At 42.4% G+C, this 19071-nt stretch overlaps 1 protein-coding gene across 1 annotated transcript in view; it reads left to right on the top strand.

Moving 5' to 3' along the window:
- The window catches only part of LOC122662882 (phospholipase D delta-like), an 85750-nt gene that overhangs the window by 19619 nt on the left and 47060 nt on the right, over positions 1–19071 (top strand). Inside the window, exons 2-3 of the mRNA XM_043858589.1 lie at positions 11120–11401; positions 11497–11565. Coding sequence (XP_043714524.1) covers positions 11120–11401; positions 11497–11565 — 351 coding nt within the window. The remainder of the gene's footprint in view (positions 1–11119; positions 11402–11496; positions 11566–19071) is intronic.

Raw genomic sequence — 19071 nt, 5'->3', positions numbered from 1 at the left:
TGGGAGAACTGGACATACCAAGGATAGGTGTTGGTCTCTTCATGGCCGTCCTCCTAGCACACGTGGTCGTGGTGGCCGTAGAGGGGGAGCTCGAGCTCATTCAGTGATGACTGAGGCAGATACTACACAGGATGACTCCCTCTTTATGGATATAGTGGTCCGCCGGGTCATGTCACAGCTTAACACATCTCCTACACCTACTGCAGCCTACTCCTCATCATCCTCAGCCTTACAAGTCTCCACCTCAGCCCCTACTGCAGCAAAGTCTTGGGTCATCGACTCTGGTGCCACTGACCACATGACTGGTACGTCCCATAATTATGATACCTATACCATTTGCTCTGATAAGGATAAGGTTAGGATAGCTGATGGCTCCCTATCCTCCATATCTGGTAAGGGTAGCATTCCTGTCACCTATTCTATTTCTCTTACTTCAGTTCTTCATGTCCTTAACCTTGCAGTTAATCTTTTATCTGTGAGTCACCTGACTAAATCTCTGAATTGTTGTGTCAAATTTTTCCCTTCTCATTGTCTTTTTCAGGATTTGGTGACGAAGAGGATTATTGGTAGTGGACGTGAAGAGCAAGGCCTTTACCTTTTTTACCCTTATTTGCCCACAGCTCAGTCTTTTGTATGTGGAAGTACTGATAGTAGTTCTGTGGAGTCTGTTATGTTATGGCATCGTCGTCTTGGCCATCCATCTTTTGTTGTAATGAGGAACAGTTACCTCACTTATTTTCTTCTGTTGCTTCTTCTCATGTTTTTCAATGTGAACCGTGTATGTTTGCCAAACATTGTTGTTCTTCTTATCCATATCATGGTAATAGAACTGCTACTCCTTTCCATATTGTGCATACTGATGTTTAGGGACCTTCCCCTACTACCTCTTTATTTGGTTATCGTTACTTTGTGTCCTTTGTTGATGATTTTTCTCGTGCTGCTTGGACTGTTCTTATGAAACATAAAAGTGATGTTTGTGATGCATTTAAAACCTTTTATCAGATGATTCTTACTCAGTTTGACACTCGGATCAAAGTTGTTCGATCTAATAAAGGGGGGGAATACATGTTTGGTGGCTTCCAAACCTTCTTTACTGATAATTTCATTCTCCATCAGCTAGAGTGTGTTGACACACCCCAACAAAATGGGGTTGCTGAGAGGAAGAATCGTCATTTATTGGAGGTCACCCGTAGACTCTTGTTTGGTATGCATGTCCCCAAGACCTTTTGGTCTGCTGCTCTTCTCATTGCCTCTTTTCTCATCAATCGCATGCCTACTAAACTTCTTGATTTCAACTCTCCCTTGGACATCTCATCTCCCAAGGTTTCTGCTTTCTCTCTTCCTGCTAAAGTCTTTGGTTGCGTTTGTTATGTGCATGTAAACAAATCTGCACGTACTAAACTTGATCCCAAAGCCCTCAAGTGTCTCTTCTTTAGGTACTCTTCTACTACCAAAGGTTACAAGTGCTACCACCCTTCTTCTCGTCGGTGTCTTATCTCCAAGGATGTCACCTTCCTTGAATTTGTTCCTTTCTTTACTCCTTCTCAGCATCCTCTTTAGGGGGAGAAGTGTGGAAGTGAACAGGCTGCTGATTTCCTTCATTCTCGTTTCCCTATCTCTCCTTTTATGTTTGACATTGGTACACACAAGACTGTGGATGTGGTTAATACTGGTGATCAATCAAGTGTGAATACAGAATTGGTGGTTGAAAGTGGTCCTAGTAAGGAGAAGGATTACCACATTACATATAAAAAGGGTGAAGGCATACATAACCAAGGAAAGCAGACCTACCAAGAGTCCTCTTTGGATCCAGATCCACATCTTGAGATTCATCCTTCTCAATCAGGTGATATCCCTTCTCCTCCATCTGACTTAGATCTTCCTATTGCTGTTAGAAAGGGGAAAAGAGCTTGTACTAATCCCATAGCCCAGTTTGTCTCCTATAGTGCTCTTTCTCCCACAAGTATTGCATTTATTACTGCTCTCTCTACAGCTTCTATTCCCAGGAATGCTACTGATGCTATGTCTGACCCCAAGTGGAGGCGAGCTATGTCTGAGGAGATGATGGCTCTTGAGAAGAATGGTACTTGGCAATTGGTGGACCTTCCCAAGGGAAGTGTCCCAGTTGGATGCAGATGGGTCTATACAGTCAAGTATAAGTCTGATGGCAGTATTGAAAGATACAAAGCAAGGTTGGTTGCCAAGGGGTACAGTCAAGTCTATGGGATTGACTATCAGGAGACATTTGTTCCTGTGGCCAAGCACAATTCTATAAGAGTCCTCTTATCTTTGGCTGCCAATAATGATTGGCCATTATATCAGTTAGATGTGAAGAATGCTTTTTTTCACGGTGACTTGGAAGAAGAAGTGTGCATGCAAACCCCTCCAGGCTTCAAAATGCCTTCAGCTGAAGGGAAAGTGTGCCTCCTCAAGAAGGCACTATATGGTCTCAAACAGTCACCAAAGGCATGGTTTGAACGCTTCCGACATGCTATTCTGAAGAATGGGTATGCCCAGAGTCAAGCTGATCACACTCTCTTTACCAAGCGGGGCAATGGTACCATCGTAGCCCTCATTGTCTATGTTGATGTTATTGTGGTCACAGGGGATGATATAACTGAGATAGGTAAACTGAAAAGCTACCTGGCACAACAGTTTGAGATCAAAGATCTGGGCCCCTTGAAGTACTTCTTAGGAATTGAAGTATCAAGGACTAAGAAAGGAATCAACATATGTCAACGGAAGTTTGTTCTTGATTTGTTGACAGAGATAGGGATGCTAGGCTGCAAACCAGCAAATTCTCCCATTGAGCAGAATCATAAACTGGGAGAAGATTGCGGTTCTCCTCTGGTTGGTGCGGGAAAGTACCAAAGACTAGTGGGGAAGCTTATCTATCTTGCTATGACATGCCCAGATATCTCTTATGCAGTGGGAGTTGTGAGCCAATTCATGCATGCTCCCAAGAGTGGCCACTTGGATGCTGTGTATCGCATTCTTAGGTATTTGAAGTCTTCTCCAGGGAAAGGACTGTTGTATGCCAGACACAATCACTTGAGAGTGGAGGGCTTTATTGATGCTGATTGGGCTGGCTCCATTACAGACAGGAGATCTACCTCCGGCTATTGTACCTTTGTGGGAGGTAACTTGGTTACATGGAGAAGCAAAAAACAACATGTTGTAGCCAGATCCAGTGCAGAGGCAAAATTTCGAGCTTTGGCTCATAGTGTTTGTGAACTCATATGGCTGAAAAGACTTGTTTAGGAACTGGGATTTGATACTGAAGGCCCTATGAGACTCTACTGTGACAACAAGGCTGCCATCAGTATTGCCAACAATCCAGTCCAACATGATCGAACTAAGCACATTGAGGTTGATAGGCACTTCATCAAGGAGAAGATAGACTCTGGCTACATTTATACTCCTTTTGTGCAGACTGGTGATCAACTGGCAGACTTCTTCACCAAGGCTCTTGCTTTTCCTCAGTTTAGTTCTCTCTTAAGCAAGCTGGGAATGCATGATATATATTCTCCAGCTTGAAGGGGAGTGTTAGAGTTATTAGAAGTTATGTTCTAAGGGTAGTTTGGGAACTAGCCTGTTGACTAGTTGCCCTAATATGTAATTTCTATCTTTTTACCTTTTTACTCTTTACCTCCTTAGGGAGGTGTATGTAATTCTGTTATTTCTATTAGTGAAGCAATATAGGTGTGGAGAGATCCCTCTCACACACACACATTACAACTCAAACATTCTCCTCTTCCTCTTGCCTCCAAACTTCTCCTTCTCTCTTCTTCTTCCTTCTCCATTTTCTTCCTCTGCTATTACTTGTTTACCTATTCTAAAACTCAACTCAACATGCTTTGTCCGGTCATGTTGAACCGGATTGTGAGCAATACTTATGGCTGCCTTGTTATTGCAATATAGACTCATAGGTTCAGTCGTCTCAAATCCCAATTCTTGAACAAGTTTCTTCAACCACAAAATTTCACACACACCATGAGCCATGGCTCTAAACTCTGCTTCAGTACTTGACCTAACTACCACGGGTTGCTTCTTACTTCTCCAGGTGACTAAATTTCCCCCAACAAAAGTACAGTATCCGGAGGTGGATCTTCTATCAGAAATTGACCCGGCCCAATCAGCATCTGTATATACTTCAATTCTCAAGTAACCATTCCTAGAGAAGAGAAGGCCTTTTCCAGGGCATGACTTCAAATACCTGAGGATCCTGTAAACTGCATCAAGATGTCCCATCTTGGGTGCATGTATAAACTGACTCACCTCTCCAACAACATAGGTTATGTCAGGTCGGGTGAGGGAAAGATAGATTAGCTTGCTTACTAATCTCTGATATTTTTCAGCATCCACAAGAGGTTCACCACAATCTTCCCGTAGTTTGTGGTTTTGCTCAATAGGGGAGGAGATTGGTTTGCATCCTAAGTAGCCTGTCTCTGTAAGTAGATCAAGAACAAACTTCCTTTGGCAAACATTGATTCCTTGCTTGGATCTTAAAACTTCAATCCCCAGAAAATACTTCAATGGACCAAGATCTTTGATCTCAAACTACCGAGCCAAATAAAGCTTAAGCTTTGAGATTTCAGCTTCACTGTTTCCCGTGACCATAATTCATCAACATATACAATGAGAGCCGTAAAAGTACTGCCCTTCCTTTGCATAAACAATGTGTGATCAGCTTGACTTTGAGTATATCCATTTTGTAGGAGGGCTTGTCTAAACCTCTCAAACCAAGCCTTAGGAGACTGTTTGAGTCCATAAAGAGCCTTCCTAAGACAACATACTTTCCCATTGTCATCAGAATGCTTGAACCTAGGAGGAGAGTGCATATATACCTCTTCTTCTAGGTCACCATGTAAGAATGCATTCTTTACATCAAGCTGGTACAATGGCCAATCAAGATTTGCAGTCTTTTAGAGAAGTACACGAATGGAGTTATGCTTGGCCACTGGAGCAAAGGTTTCTTGATAGTCAATGCCATACACCTATGTATAACCCTTGGCGACAAGTCTTGCCTTATACCTCTCCACAGTACCATCAGACTTGATCTTGACTGTGAATACCCATCTGCATCCAACAAGGATTCTCCCTTTATGGAGTTCAACAAGGTCCCAAGTGTGATTCTTCTCAAGAGCCAACATCTCTGTGTTCATTGCTTCTCTCCATTTTGGATCTGCCATAGCCTCTGCTACATTCTTGGGAATACATATGGATGAGATAGCCACAGTGAAGGCTATACCTGCAAGGGAGATAGAATCATAGGAAACAAACTTGGCAATGGGATTAGTACATGCCCGAGTTCCCTTGCGGTGAGCAATAGGAAGATCTAAGTCTGAGGTTGTAGAAGTAGAGGAAGGTATACCTGTCTCGATGGATGGAGGCTGAGGATGAGGAGACGAAGAAGGATTTTGGCAGGTCTTCTTTATAGGAAGCCATGAAGAAGGATTTCTCCTGTCCTTATTATACACCAGTAGCTCCCATTGTTCTCTGTTCAACTGTGCACTAGGAGGCTCCCCCTCAACAACACTAGGAGGCTCCCCCTCAACAACAGTATCCACAGAACTTTTCTTTCCCTTGTCAATCTGAAAAGGAGAAATAGGAACAAGAGAAGAGAAAGGAAATGAAACAAACTCGGGAACCTCTTCACCCTCAACACCACCACCAAGAGATGAACACTCCCCCTGAAGAGGTGACTGAAAATACGGTATGGTTTCAAAGAAATGGACATCTTTGGAGAGAAGCGACCGACGAGTAGGAGGATGATAGCATTTATACCCTTTGGAGGTGGACGAATACCCAAGAAAGATGCACTTTAGAGCCTTAGGATCCAAGTTAGTGTGGGCAGATTTGCTAATATGTACATAGCAAATACAATCAAACACCTTTGGTGGAAGAGAGAAGGAAGAAGAACGTGAGGGTAAGACATCAAGAGGAACCTTGAAGTTCAAGACTCTGGATGGCATATGATTAATAAGAAAGACAGCAGTGAGTAGGGCATCAGACCAAAAAGTTTTTAGAACATGCATGGTAAACCAAAGGGATCTAGCCACTTCAAGGAGATGGCAATTTTTTCTTTCAGCCACCCCATTTTGTTGTGGGGTATCAACACAGGCCACCTGATGAATAATGCCATGGTCAGAAAAAAAGGTTTCCAAACCACTATAGATATACTCCCCACCTTTGTCAGAACGGACAATTTGGATCCAAGTTTGAAATTGGGTATACACTAACTCATAAAAATTTTTAAATGCAACATAGACATCTCTCTTGTGTTTCAACAGGTAAACCCAAGTAACCCGAGAATAGTCATCAATGAAAGAAACAAAGTAGTGGAAGCCACGCAAAGAGGTAACAGGGGAAGGCCCCCAAACATCAGTATGGATAAGATGAAAAAGTGAAGTAGATCTATTACCATTAGATGCATAAACTGTTTTACAACTTTTGGCAAATAGACAAGGTTCACAATGAAAAACATGAGTAACAGGAAAAGAAGTAAATAAATGTGGCAACAGTTTCCTCATAATAGAAAAAAAAGGGTGCCCCAAACGACGATGCCAAAGCAAAATATCCTCTTGAGTACGTCCACCTTCTTGCCCACAAACATAGGATTGAGCTTGTATAACAGCGAAGCACCAGTCTCCAAAACATATAAGCCATTAGTTTCTCAACCACTGCCAATCACCCTCCTCGTCACCAAATCCTGAAAAAGACAATGGGGGTAGGGAAGAAGGTGACAAAACAGTTCAAAGATTTAGTCAATTGACTAACTAAAAGAAGGTTAGTGGCAAAGTTGGGAACATGAAAGACAGACTTCAAGGGTAAAAGTGGGGTAACCTGGATATCTCCCTTACCAGAAATGGAAGAGAAGGAACCATCAGCAAGTTTTACCTTATCTTTCCCAAAACAAACAGAATAGGAATTATACAGCTAAGACCTACCAGTCATATGATCCGTGGCACCTGAGTCAGTGACCCAAGGTGTGGTGCTGGAGGAGGAAGAGGCCTGTAGTGTAATGGAAGTAGGGGTAGCAGAGGAACCATCCAGGTGGGCTACAATCCTGCGAAATGCAACAATGTCTTCTTTTGGAAAGAGAGGATGGATCAGATTCAATGAACCCAACATGAGCCTTAGGCCCCTTCTTCCGCTGTCCCTTCAGTCCCCCAGAGGAACCAAAAGGGGGCTTCCAATGGAAATCCCAAAAAAAATCCTTCGTATGCCCAGATTTGCCATAATGGTCACATAAGAATCGGCCCTTCGCAGCCCCCTTATCAGCTCCCTTAGTGGAGTCCTGAGGGGTGAAAGAAACAAGAGCAAAGCGCTCAACAGTGGGAGTAGTCCCCATGGCACCCCTATGGGTCTCCTTACTCTGTTGATATCCACACACCACCTCTAGTGAGGGAAGACTTGGTCGGCCAAGGATTTGTACCCTAAGAGGCTTAAATTCAGAATTAAGGCTGCCAAGGAGAAATAAGACCCTCTCTTTCTCAAACAACCGGTGCGCCTTGACCTCATCATCAGGACACAACTGAAGATCTATATAGTGATCATACTCCTCCCACAGGCCCACAACAAGACTATAGTAGTCAGAAATGCTTCTATCACCCTGGCGCAAGCTAACAATCTGTGGAGAAGTTGGTACACCTTTGTAGAGTCCCTAACTCGATCAAAGATATGGGCCACACTATCCCAAATGTCTTTGGCAGTCTCCTTACCCATAAACCTTCTTCTAATCTCAGGCTTCATTGAGAAAAGAAGCTAAGCCAACACAAGAGAGTTCTCAGTGTCCCATTTGGAGAATTCTCAGTGTCCCAAACAAGGATCTATTGAAGAGCTGGTGCCAATCTACAACCCTAGCTGGCGGAAATCCTGGGCAGAACAGCCAAACCGAGATTCAATGTGGATGAATGGGTACTTGCAAAAGGCTTGAGAGAAGCCAAGGAGATAAAAGAGGACCCCCAAACGAAACTAGAGCACTAGGAAGCACTCCATTTGGATTCCAAACGAGAGAGAAACAAGCTGGAGAAGATGACCTAACCAGTCCTTCGAACAGCAGCAGAAAACAAGTGAATGAAACCCTTCTTCACACTCCAAACTTCCTTCGAACATTTGCAAACAGCAGGATCAATGCTCTAATACCATGTTAGCTTTTAGAGTGGAAGAAGAAGAAGAGAAGAAACTCTAAGAGAGCAGCCACGATTTTGGTTTGGTGTGTCATGTTTCAAAACAAGAGACTAACATGCTTATATTGAAAAGAATATATAATTACACACAGGCCCTTAGCCTTATACACATGACACAAAGAATACATAAAAGAGGGGTTATGTACATATATGAGGGAATCGACACAAGTAGATTCTTCGCCAATACACACCAATATGTGTACTCGCATTCATACCCTGACATCAATATGTATAGGCATACCCAATGCGACGACCATATAATAAGGATGCCCAGTCCAAACCTTAGTCGTGACTACCATTTTAAGTGTAAACTTACGGGCATACATTGCTCAAAAAGTTTGTCGCATGTGATAATATTAAACCAAAATGTATGAAAGGTTCACTAAACAAAAAACTCGACTGAACCGGAACAAACCGGGTTTGATGGACATACATATCCAACAACTCGTGCTCTAGGATGCTCTTTTTAATTAAAGAAAGGACTATAATACAAACCTTATTTGATGCTGCCCAGCCTATGACATACACACCTAGTCAAAAAGTTACACATCAAAGCTCATGTTTGAAAATCAAACCACAACTCTGGTTGTCAGAGATGCTCCCACTGCAAAATGAATCTTCCATCGTCTGTTACTAGAGTGCCATGATGAAGTATGTGAATGTAATATGGCCAATGAATTTAAAGGCACCAATGAATGGTCTGCATATACAATGTTGAAAATCTGCAAGTATACCTCTAAAGGATCATAATCTGCTGTTAAATGAACCACCTTGGCTGTTACCTTACTTGTGATTATTCTATATCTGACATAGATATCTTGAACCAGCCTTGCATTCAGCTCCTCCCAGAATCCCTGTATGATAGCTATGAGGACAGACGTGGATAATCATTTGCCTCTTTTCCGAAGGTCACATAAGGCCAAGTGCGGCGTCAGTAAAACAATGTCCTCAGAGATCTCAAATGAAAGGCCATTAGAAATGGAGCCAAATTGTCCTGGCAGAAGTGCAGGAACTAAATAGTTGCATGACTTCTCTTCCTTCTTGCACATGAGACAAACATGTGGTAGAAAGTGCATATACCTAAAAGAAAAAGAGGTAGAAGGTTCCACCTCATACATCTCCACAGATAACATTAGAAGTGACTAGTGAGTTACCTTCTTGTGGGAAATTTCCCACCCGTTGCCCCACATTTCGGAGGGACTTTGGATCTTCATGACACCTTGTGAGGAAAGGTTGTCTAGGATTAAAAGGATGTGAATGCTTTTAAGGAAAAAACATCAAAAGCAGCGCAGTGGGAATTGAGTAATTCTTCATTGGTATTCTCTGTTTTCCAATCATTTCTGCTGGAATTTTTTTGATAATTGTGTCTATGCCTTCAAATTTTTGCAATGAATTATTTTTAGCTAAAGTATTGGAAATCAAGGCAACTGCTGTCGTAGTTAGTTCGTAACCTTGTAGGTAGTTACAGGTTACCAAGAGGTCAAGGGTTGATCGTCCCGCTTTCACTTTGCACAAAAAGGCCCTCCACTTCAGTCAAGACTGCCACATGGGGCTTGGGAAAACCTTATTTTAGTCCATGGATGGGTTATATAGCTGTTGGACTACTTGTATTTGGGTTATTTGTTTCAATGAGCCTAATTTATACGCCCATATATGGGGTTTTTTCTTACAGGAATGATAGTAGTAAGAGTCTTAGTCTGCTAAGTTAAAAGAGTTTTGAGTTAGAAAAGGGTACTTATTAGCTAGTTAGAGTCTGGTTTGAGTGTATTTATTTTATGGGCAAGAGATTGCTGCCTGGTCGCATGGCCGTTGCACCAGCACAGTGGCTAATGTGAGCGTGTTTAGGGGCATCAACATTGATGGAATTTTTTATTTCATGGAGGTGGAGTGGTAATTTCGCGTGCTCCTGTATCTGGGCGCAAGCTCCATGCGACAAGGCTGCATTTTTTTCCCTTATTTTATTCAGTGTGTTAGAATGATTATGAGTCCAAAATATGAGTGGATTCAGGAATTTCATAAGACCATATATATGTAAGCACCTTCCATCAATTGGACATTATTTGAATAATAGAAATTGAGATTTTTCAAGAGTTTTGGAGCTGTTGAGCTATGCATATGAGATTGATATCCCAGATCTGATTTCTTCTTTTTCTTCTGATCTTCTCTTATCCAGTGTGGTCTTTCCTCTTATGTAGAGCTCCCAACAAAAAGTATCTGAAATCAGAATCTCTGTTGGATGAAAGCCTCTTTAACATGCAGTCTGGTTTGCTGACCATTCACTTCCCAACATCCATTTACTGTCCTTTATGCAGCTGGCATTAGTGTATCTTCTTCTTTTTCCTTGCTCTCTTGATTGGGGGTTGGGTGGGAAAGGGGGAAGTATTCCAAAGAATCTTTCGCTGTTTAGATGAGGCAGATTGTTTGTTGTGTTATGACAATACCATCTGTCCCTATTGTTGTTGAATTATCCAACCCAAAATCTTAAGCTGATAGCTAGAGTCCCAACTAGTATTTGAAATCATCCAAGGTCTCAAATTTAGTCGATATAGAAATGATTTCAAATGCTCCCGCTCATGATTGGCCCTATTTTGGGTGTATGTGGCACGTGTGGCCTCTCTTTTGGGTGGCTGTACAAAGATGTATCATCAATGTAGTGGGCCTGGTGGCTCTGATACCATGTTGAATCCATCCAATACAAAAGCTGTTAGGTGGAATGGCCTAACTGGTTTATGAAGTCATCAAAGGTCCCAGAGTTAGTCGATGTGGGATTCCGCCCAACAATTGTGCTACCCCTTAGAACTTTGTGCATACAATGATGTATAAGAATTAGTTTCCCTTGGCTATCTGAAGATGGCACTTTCAGTTTTCTTTTTATTTTAGTGATTTCTTTCCATTCCAGTAGTTATTCATGGTCTTGTGCATAACAGGCAGGAACTAAAGGTCCAAGACAACCATGGCATGATTGGCACTGCAGAATTGAAGGTCCTGCTGCATATGATGTCCTTAAAAATTTTGAGCAGCGTTGGAGAAAAGCAACAAAATGGTCAGAGTTTGGCGGGCGTTTCAAAAGGATATCTCATTGGCATGATGATGCTTTGATAGAGATCGAACGTATCTCATGGATACTTAGTCCTTCTCCAAATGTTTCTTCTGATGATCCTATCCTTTGGGTCTCCAATGAATGGCATCCTGAAACTTGGCATGCTCAGGTTGGCTAATCCGACCTTTCACTGTTCAACTATTTTTTATTGGTTTCATTGGTTAGAATCATGACATTTTAGTTTAGTTTCCTGTTTGTTGGCAGGTTTTCCGATCAATTGACTCTGGATCCGTAAAAGGATTTCCTAAATCGGTTCATGATGCTGAGGCTCAGGTTTGTCTTCTAATTTACATCTTTCCTATAAATTATTAATGGGGAAGTGCAGGCTTTGGCACAATGTGCAGCCTATACCTGCCATGTGGCAGGTCGTCCGGATCTCGAACTTGGTGCAATGGTAGGTCTCATTGTCCACTATTAAGCTGTAAAATTTCAGCCTTATCTGAGTTCTACACATTTTTGCCATTTTTTTTTTGGATGAATAAAAATATATATTACCAAAAGGGGATACAAGAAAGGAGCAAGAGCTCCACAAAGAAAATAAAACAACCCTTAACGGGTGAAGTTCCAAGAAGTTACAATGTGTCTATTTCTAGAAGTATCTGCAAAGTTAACGACAGCTGACAGTCTGCTTTTAATGTCGAAGGAGATGGAGTCCCAAATCTGATGAAGAGATCTGGAGTTGGAACTCCATTCTTAGGTTGCGCTCGAACCAGATGTGATGAACAACAGCACGGAAGGAAAGTTTACCCATACGATCACAAAAGGATGACCCACCAAAGGTCATATCAACCCAAATCCATTCACGATGGAAAGGAAGGATCCGACGATGAACCGGCCAGTAACGAGCAAGAACCCCTGCCCAGTTCTTCGAGGTGTAAGGGCAGTTGAAGAAGAGATTGTTGACATCTTCAAGGTCATTCAAACTGTTAACAGATCTGAATTAGAGAGTAATTGCTTGAGTGATCAATATGATCAAACAAGCCTTGTATTTATAATGGAGAAAGATTACAACCTAATAACCAAAATACCCCTAGCATTGCCAACTTAACTAGGGATCATAGAGAACAACTGTTAAATGCCCAGAATACCCCCACGGTATTCTGGGTGTACATAATTCAACACTCCCCCTCAAGTTGGAGCAAATATGTCAATCATGCCCAACTTCACTAAAATAGGATGGAACAGTTTGCCAGACAATCCCTTGGTGAAAATATCAGCAATCTAATCAGTAGACTTCACAAAGTAAACACAAATTAATCTGTCTTCCAATTTTTCTTTGATGAAATGCCTGTTCACCTCAACATGCTTTGTGCAATCATGCTGTACCGGGTTGTGTGCAATGCTGATTGCAGCCTTGTTGTCACAGTACAACATCATAGAAAAGTGAACAGGAACACCAAGGTCTTGTAGCAAGCCTTTCAGCCAAAGTAACTCACAAATGCCTTATGCCATAGCACGAAACTCTGCTTCAGTACTAGAACGAGCCACCACATTCTGCTTCTTCCTACGCCAAGTGACAAGATTGCCACCGACAAAAGAACAATACCCAGAGACAAACTTGCGATCTGGAGAACCAGCCCAATCAGCATCGGTATAAGCCTCTATCCGTAGGTGACCATGAGGAGACAGGAGAATGCCTTTACCAGGGGCTGACTTCAAGTAGTGAAGAATCCGAAGAACAGCCTCCATATGAGACAAGTAGGGATCATGCATAAACTGACTCACAGTACTCACAGCGACAGCAATGTCAGGACGTGTGTGTGAGAGATAAATCAACTTCCCCATAAGTCTTTGGTACCGGTCTTTATCAACAGGTTTACCCTTCTTTTCTTAAGATGGACAATAGCCTCCATAGGAGTATCTGAAGGGTGACATCCTAACAAACCGGTTTCAGCCAACAAGTCTAAGACACACTTCCTTTGGGAGAGAAAGATGCCTTTGGAAGATCTGGCAACTTCAATCCCAAGAAAGTACCGTAGCTTTCCTAGATCTTTAATCTCAAACTCTTGCCCAAGAAAGGTCTTCAACCGACTAATCTCATCACCATCATTGCCAGTAACCACAATGTCATCCACATAGACTATAAAAATAGTGAGTTTTCCACCAACCCTCTTTATAAAGAGAGTGTGATCAACATTATTCTGTTTATAGCCTATAGAAATCATGGCCTTGTGAAACCGGCCAAACCATGCTCGAGGTGACTGCTTGAGCCCATAGAGTGCTCGCTTCAATTTGCACACTTTACCTTGATTACTGTCACTAGAAAACCCTGGTGGAATATCCATGTACACCTCCTCACCAAGTTCTCCATTGAGGAAGGCATTCTTCACATCTAGCTGTTGTAGATCCCATCCAAGATTGATTGCACAAGTTATCAAAACTTGAACAGTATTCAGCTTTACAACAGGAGCAAAGGTCTTCTGGTAATCAATCCCATATGTCTGAGTGAAGCCCTTTGCAACCAGACGTGCCTTATATCGATCCACATTCCCATCAGCCTTTTGTTTGACCACAAACACCCATTTACACCCATTGGTTTTTTCCCTGGAGAAAGAGTTACAAGATCCCAAGTATATTTTTTTTTAAGTGCCCTCATTTCTTCCAAAATTGTTGCCTTCCACTTTCCATCGGGCCAGTTTTTAGGAATGGAAACAGAAGAAAGAGAGGATGCAAATGCATGAAAAGATGGAGAAAGAGAACTATAAGAAATAAAGCGAGAAATGGGATGCTGGGTGCAAGTCCTAGTACCTTTGCGATGAGCAATAGGTAGGTCGGAAGAAGAAGTCCTACCAGGAGAAGATGGATCTAGATCCTGAGTCTGCAACTGGATGGGTATTGGTGCTACAGTGGATTGAAGCTGCTCTCTTTTAGAACATCCCTTTTTATAGGTGAGAATGTTAGAGTTGTCAATTCTCTTCTGAAATTCACTGATGGTTTTCTGGACTGGACCTCCCTCTGACTAGGAACATTACCACCATTATTTCCTACAAGACCCCCCTGTAAAGGATTCCCTTCGGATGAAGGGGCAGCAATCAATGGAGATGGGGCAGTAGCTAAAGGAAATGGGGCAGCAGCTAAAGGAGATGAAGGAACATCTAATGGAGAAAACACATCTTCACTAGAGCTCTCCCCTTGAAGAGGTGGTGAAGAATAATATGAAAGACCCTCATGAAAAATGACATCCATACTAACCAGAGTACGGCGGGAAGGAGGATGGTAATACTTATAACCCAAAAAATGCACTGCAACCCACGAGGTTCAAGTTTGCCTGGAGTTCTTGTATCTCTAGCATAACACACACAGTCAAACACCTTGGGAGAAACCACAAAGGAGGAACTCCCATGTAAAATCTCAGCCGGACTCCGGGAGTCAAGAACGCGAGAAGGTAACTGGTTAATGAGATAGGTTGCAGTGAGAACAGCATCCCCCCAATATTGGGATGGAACATGTCGAGCAAGCATCAATACTCGGACCACTTCTAATAAATGACGGTTCTTCCGTTCAGCCACACCATTTTGGGCTGGGCTATCGACACAACTAGTTTGGTGAATGATCCCATGATCAGCAAAATACTTTTGAAATTAATTTTCTGTATACTCGGTTCCATTATCACTTCTAAAAAATTTGAGAGCAGCCTGGAATTAAGATTGAACCATTTTATGAAAATAGGAAAACACCTGATTTTTTGTGTGCATAAGATAAACCCATGTGTATCTAGAGTGACAGTCAATAAAGGAAACAAACCAACGATTACCAGAAAGGGAAGTCTTATGACTCGGGCCCCAAACATCAGAATGCACCAAATGGAAAAGTGAAGAACTCCTTTTATTAGAAATGGAATAAGTTGAACGTGTTTGTTTGGCCAGAACACAAGCCTCACAAAAAAAGTCATTATTATCACATTTTTTTACCAAAGTGGGAAATAAAGTTGCTAAAATTCCTTATTGAGGGTGACCTACTCTAGAGTACCATTGGTAAATTTCAGAAGAGACCAAAGAGTTCTGATGTGGAGAAGGGAATGGTGGTGGAGTAAGACGCCCATCATCAAGCAGGTACAAACCACCGTGCACTGTACCCAATCCAATCGTCTTCCGAAAGGCCAGAGCCTGAAAAACACAATGAGAAGGAAAAAAAGTTACTTTGCAGTTAAAATCACGAGTAATACTACTAATGGAAGGAAGGTTAGTAGTAAAATTAGGAATGTGCAAAACATAAGACAAAGGAAGAGAAGAAGTACAGTTGATGATTCCTTTTCCAGAGATAGAAGAAAAGGAACCATCAGCTACCTTGACTTTGTTTTTCCCAGAAGTGGGAAAATAACAATGGAAAAGGCTAAAAGACCCGGTCATGTGATCTTTAGCTCTAGAATCAATGATCCAAGGATGGGAAGCTACTGAAGCACAGTGACCACCAAATGAGATACCAGACTGAGCAAAGTGTGAACCTGAAGGACTAGGGGAATTGGCAGTAGCTGATGTAGTAGAGGCAGCAGCAGCAGCGGAAGTCTTTAGCACACGTAGGAAAGTCTGTACATCCTCCTAAGATAGACCAGTGTCAGTAGTAGGGGCTGTAGCAACAGACTCAGAGTGATGGGCCTTCTTGTTTGGCTTCTTCTTGGCAGCACGTTTGGCTTCAAAGTCCGCTGGTTTTCCATGAAGTTTCCAACATTTTTCTTTGGTATGGTAGTGCTTGTTACAGTGCTCACAAGTAACAATGCCCTTGGTAGAATCACCAGAAGAGGAGTTACCAGCAGGAATAAGAATAGTTGTGGAAGCAGTCTGGAGAGCCGATCTCTCAGTAGGTGAAGGATGGAGCATAACAGCCCTACGGTTTTCTTTAGAGGAGACCAAGGCATAAGATTGTTCTAGTGTGGGAAGAGAAGAGTAACCCAATACTTGAACCCGAATCTGATCATAATCCACATTTAATCCAGCCAAGAAGTCATAAACCCATATCTTGTCAACATGCTTCTTATAAGCAGCTATATCACCAGGAGTGGAGGGACGGTAATCAGAAAAATGATCCTATTGTTGCCAAAGGCTTCAAAGAGTAGCATAGTACTTGGAGACAGATTATTCCCCCCGAGTGGTATGAAGGACTTTCTTCCGGATTTCGTAAACCTGGGCATCATTGCCAAGCTGTCCATAAGTTTCCTTGCAGGCAGACCATATCTGTGCAGCTGTATCAAGAAGAAGAAATCCACTCGCAAGGTCTGATTGCATAGAGCCAATCAAATAAGACATGAGGATACCATTATTGGATATCCACCTGGTCAGAAGAGGGCCAGCTTCAGTTGGCATAATAGTAGTACCATCAATATGGCCAGTAAGCCCACGGCCATCATTGGCAAAGTAAGCGGAGCGAAACTATATCAGGTAATTACTCCCATCCAATTTGATAGAATTAGGAAGAAGGTCACAGGTATCATTCCTACCATACCCATCAGCAGCAGAAGTGCTAGAGGAGATTTCAGAGTCACCCATTATGCAGCAAAGACATACAAATCGCAGAGAGGGGCTGTAGTGATGAGAAACCCAATGAATACTCCAAGATATGAGCTGGAAATTGGAGGAGAAACCTATTTAAATGTAGGAAGAGTTGTCCCCAAAAACCAGCAGCAATAGATAAGGCAATCCCCTAGATCGACTTTTTCAGGGTTTTGGAAAAAATCTTGATTCAGGTGAGATCGATGTAGGGAGAAAGGCAATCAAAAAACCAGTGTAATGGGCTGAAACTTGGATCGAGTGTACTTGTAGTAGTGCTGAACCACCCTTCCAAAAACCAGCATCAACAGAGAAGTAAAACCCCAAGATCGATATTTGCAGGGTTTTGAAAAAAAAACCAATAGGAGTGCAAAATCGATCAAAGAAAGAAGCCACAGTATGGCTGAAGATAGAACCTTGTCCAAGGAGATTCTGCTGCAGTTCTCGAGCTTCAACAATATGGAGAGATCCCTTGTAAGAGAAGAGTGAATCAGTCCAAAGAACTTCTTCAAAAGTCACAGGCAGAGAACAAGTTGCTATCGATCTGAAATTTCTAGAATCATTGAAAGAAGTGATGGAGGGCAGCAACTAGATCTGTAGATAACCTCATCAGTGCTGCCCTAGTGGGAGAATGAAGAACAAAAGGGGAAAGAGGGGAAGAAGAGTTCGAGAATGGAACAGAGGAGAAGGGGAAATCAAGAATGGAAGAAAGGAGACTGCTCTAATCCGAAACCTGCTCTGATACCATGTTAACAGATCTGAATTAGAGAGTAATTGCTTGAGTGATCAATATGATCAAACAAGCCTTGTATTTATAATGGAGAAAGATTACAACCTAATAACCAAAATACCCCTAGCATTGCCAACTTAACTAGGGATTACAGAGAATATGAAAAACAACTGTAAAATGACCAGAATACCCCCACGGTATTCTGGTGTACATAATTCAACACAAACAAAGGATGCAACAGGGGGACACATAAATGTGACTACTAATGAGAAAGCGTTGTATGGGGAGACAGCAACGGGGAGCACGCCATAGGGTGAAGCTATGCCTGGGGATGTAGCTTGGGAATCAAACAACCTTACGCCAGATAACAACTTCACCACTTGATCTTAAAAGGTTCCAAGTAGACTTCAAACTGAAAATACTTGAGCGAGCAGTATAGCGACTCTATCGCCTCTTCCTGGGGAGGATCTTTGGATAATTGGGAGGGTTGACCAGATGAGGTCTAACGAAGGAGGGGAGGGGGAAGGAGGGTCCCGGCAAGATTCCCAGATGATGTGGAGACTAAGGCCATTCCGTCAGAACCCAAGTTATAAATTGTTCTGTCCCCCATAATATGGAGAAGAATACCTGTAGGGTGCCAGTTGTCCAACCAAAGCCTGGTAAAAGCACCATCATCGATCAATGAAGTAATAGATCCAAGAGCTAGAGACCTAAACTTCACAATCTTTCTCCAAACCCAAGAGGCATCTGAAGGGATTGGGACCGTGCAAAGAGAATCATTACAAAGATATTTTGAGTATACCCAATCGACCCAGATACTCTTTTTCTTTGAGGCAATCTTCTAGATCAGATGTAAGATACCAGCTGCATTGGTGTCCTTTATACGCTTAAGACCCAAACCGTCCTCAGATTTGGGAAGGCAGATCGAGGCCCAGGAGACATGGTGGAGATATCTAGAGGTGTTAGAACTCTTTCAGAGGAAAGAACACATAAGAGCGTCCAACTTTGAGATGACCGAATGTGGGATACCAAAAATGCCGGACCAATAAAGGTAAGTGAATTAGAGAACTGAACTGATAAGTTCTAGATGCCTTGCAAAGGAAAGAAGCTTGCCTTTCCACAATTGAAGTCTTTTCCACCTAAGGTCAAGCATCGGGGTGCAGTGATGCCCTATCAATCTAGAGGGGATAAGGGGGAGACCCAGGTATTGTGACACGAAAGGAACCAAGGGTGAAACCCAAAATCTCAAAGAGAATAGCTTTGAGGTCTTCAAAGATACTCGATAAGAAGACGAGGAACTTTGGGAGGTTAACCCAGAGCACTGACATGGCCTCAAAATGATTAAGGTAGGACATGGTAGATTGGAGAGAAAGAGGGTCAGCTTTGAAAAAGAGCATAAGGTCATCCACAAAGGCAAGGTGGGTAAGCTTTAGAGCTTTGCACTTGGGGATAGGGGTAATAAGCTGCTTGTCAGTGAGAGATTGGATACTTCTAGAAAGGACCTCAAGGGCTAATGTGAAGAGGTAAGGGGAGAGGGGACAGCCTTGGCAGATGCCAGTAGAGGAG

Source organism: Telopea speciosissima, chromosome 5, assembly GCF_018873765.1.
Source record: "Telopea speciosissima isolate NSW1024214 ecotype Mountain lineage chromosome 5, Tspe_v1, whole genome shotgun sequence".
Classification (NCBI taxonomy): Eukaryota; Viridiplantae; Streptophyta; class Magnoliopsida; order Proteales; family Proteaceae; genus Telopea; species Telopea speciosissima.
Note: the sequence above shows the minus strand (reverse complement) of the source record. Positions and strands in the feature narration are given on the sequence as shown.